This window comes from Rhea americana, unplaced genomic scaffold (genome assembly GCF_003343005.1).
Source record: "Rhea americana isolate MKP2758 unplaced genomic scaffold, rheAme1 scaffold_175, whole genome shotgun sequence".
NCBI lineage: Eukaryota > Metazoa > Chordata > Aves > Rheiformes > Rheidae > Rhea > Rhea americana.
The window spans coordinates 870,894-872,409 of NW_028185872.1; the positions used below are offsets into that span (position 1 = coordinate 870,894).

The 1,516-nt window shown below is 59.0% G+C and overlaps 1 protein-coding gene across 1 annotated transcript in view; it reads right to left on the reverse strand.

Annotated features, from left to right (window-relative positions):
* The window catches only part of LHFPL7 (LHFPL tetraspan subfamily member 7), a 20,085-nt gene extending 19,076 nt beyond the window's left edge, over nucleotides 1-1,009 (reverse strand). Inside the window, exon 1 of the mRNA XM_085301246.1 lies at nucleotides 811-1,009. Coding sequence (XP_085157372.1) covers nucleotides 811-1,009 — 199 coding nt within the window. The remainder of the gene's footprint in view (nucleotides 1-810) is intronic.
* Nucleotides 1,010-1,516: the final 507 nt, after the last annotated feature.

Genomic DNA, 1,516 nt, shown 5'->3' on the forward strand with positions numbered 1-1,516 from the left:
CCCTAAGCTATTCTTATGTTGTGAGCCCCATTCAGGCAAGAGGTATTTGAATTCAAACTTGACCCCAGTTCACAGAAACGAATCCTGGGTCCTGGCCAAGGCCGCTCTGAYAAAGCCCCGTCGTCCGGCTCGCGCAGAACGGTGGGGCCCTGCTCTGCCGTGGCAGCAGCTACGTCGTGGGCTCACCCGAAGTAACCCTCTGCCCATAYGGGATAATTTACGGGTTAATTCGAGCTCTGGGACATCGTACGTGATTTTCTTAATTCTGGCTAATACACAGGTAGTTAGGAGACTCGCATCTTCCCACCTTCCGAAACCGCGYCTTGCGTGTAAGACACGGCCGCCAGAACGTTTTGGGGTTTTTTTTTTGCAATTTTTTCCCCCGTTTCACGCCCGTTCCTCTGGAGAAAGGCCCGCCGCGGCCGCTGGCGCCGAGCCTGCGCGGGTGAGCGGGGAACAGCCCAGCGCGGGGCGGCAGCGGCGCCCGCCGAACCCCGCGGAGAAACGCGGGTCGGGGGGAAACCTCGCGCTACCCGCTGGGGAAAAACACCCTTAGCTTTCGAGTCCGAGTCACGAGTCCAAGCAGCACGTGCTGGAAGCGAGCCCGGCCCTGCTGAGAGGGGACCTGCCAAATCGAAGGCTGCTCTAGCCGTAGCCGACGAACCGAATTAGTGCTGAAGTAAATAATAATAATAATAATTGCTGCAGGCTGCAGCGACTGCAGCGGCCGCTCGCAGCCCCCGGGATGCCCGGGAAAACCCGGCCGCCGCCTCCACCGCCCCGGCCCGGCGAGGGGACCCCGGCACTTGCCTGCGGCCGCCTGCACGTAGCCGGCCAGGGTGCACGCTCGCCTCTCGCAGGCTCCGGCGGGCAGCAGGACGGCGACGAGGGCCAGGAGGGCGCCGAGGGCCAGCAGGGCTCCGCCGCCCGCGCACAGCGCCGCGCTCGCCTGCAACGACACGCGCGGCTGCCGGTGTGTATGCGTACATTTGTATACGTGCGTATGCATGCACACACACATATATGCATGCACACACACATATATGCATGCACACATGTATACACACATATATGCATGCACACATGTATACACACATATATGCATGCACGCACGTATACACACACACACTATATATACACTCTATATATACATATATACACATATATAAATACAACAAGTGCTCTGGGCCCTCCCTGTGCCCGGCGCAGGGGCATCTGCTCCTTTTCAGTTTTTTTTTTTGTTTTGTTTTAAGCCAGCAAGTTCCACCGAGGCAAGCAACGGGGCCCATGAAATATTTAGCGGGATGAATATTTCAGCAGCGAAGGGCCGCGGGAAGCAGGCGGGCTCTATCTCGCGCGCCGGCGCGTGTTGTGTTTAATGGTCTCGGCTCGTCTTAATTACGTTAGCGCCAGCGCCCCGAAAACTCGCGGCTCCCGCCGGCAACAAGCTGTTAGCGGCTCGCGCCGCTAATCCCGGCTAAGAGGCTGCGGCGCAGAGGGCCCCGGGGTGGTTTTT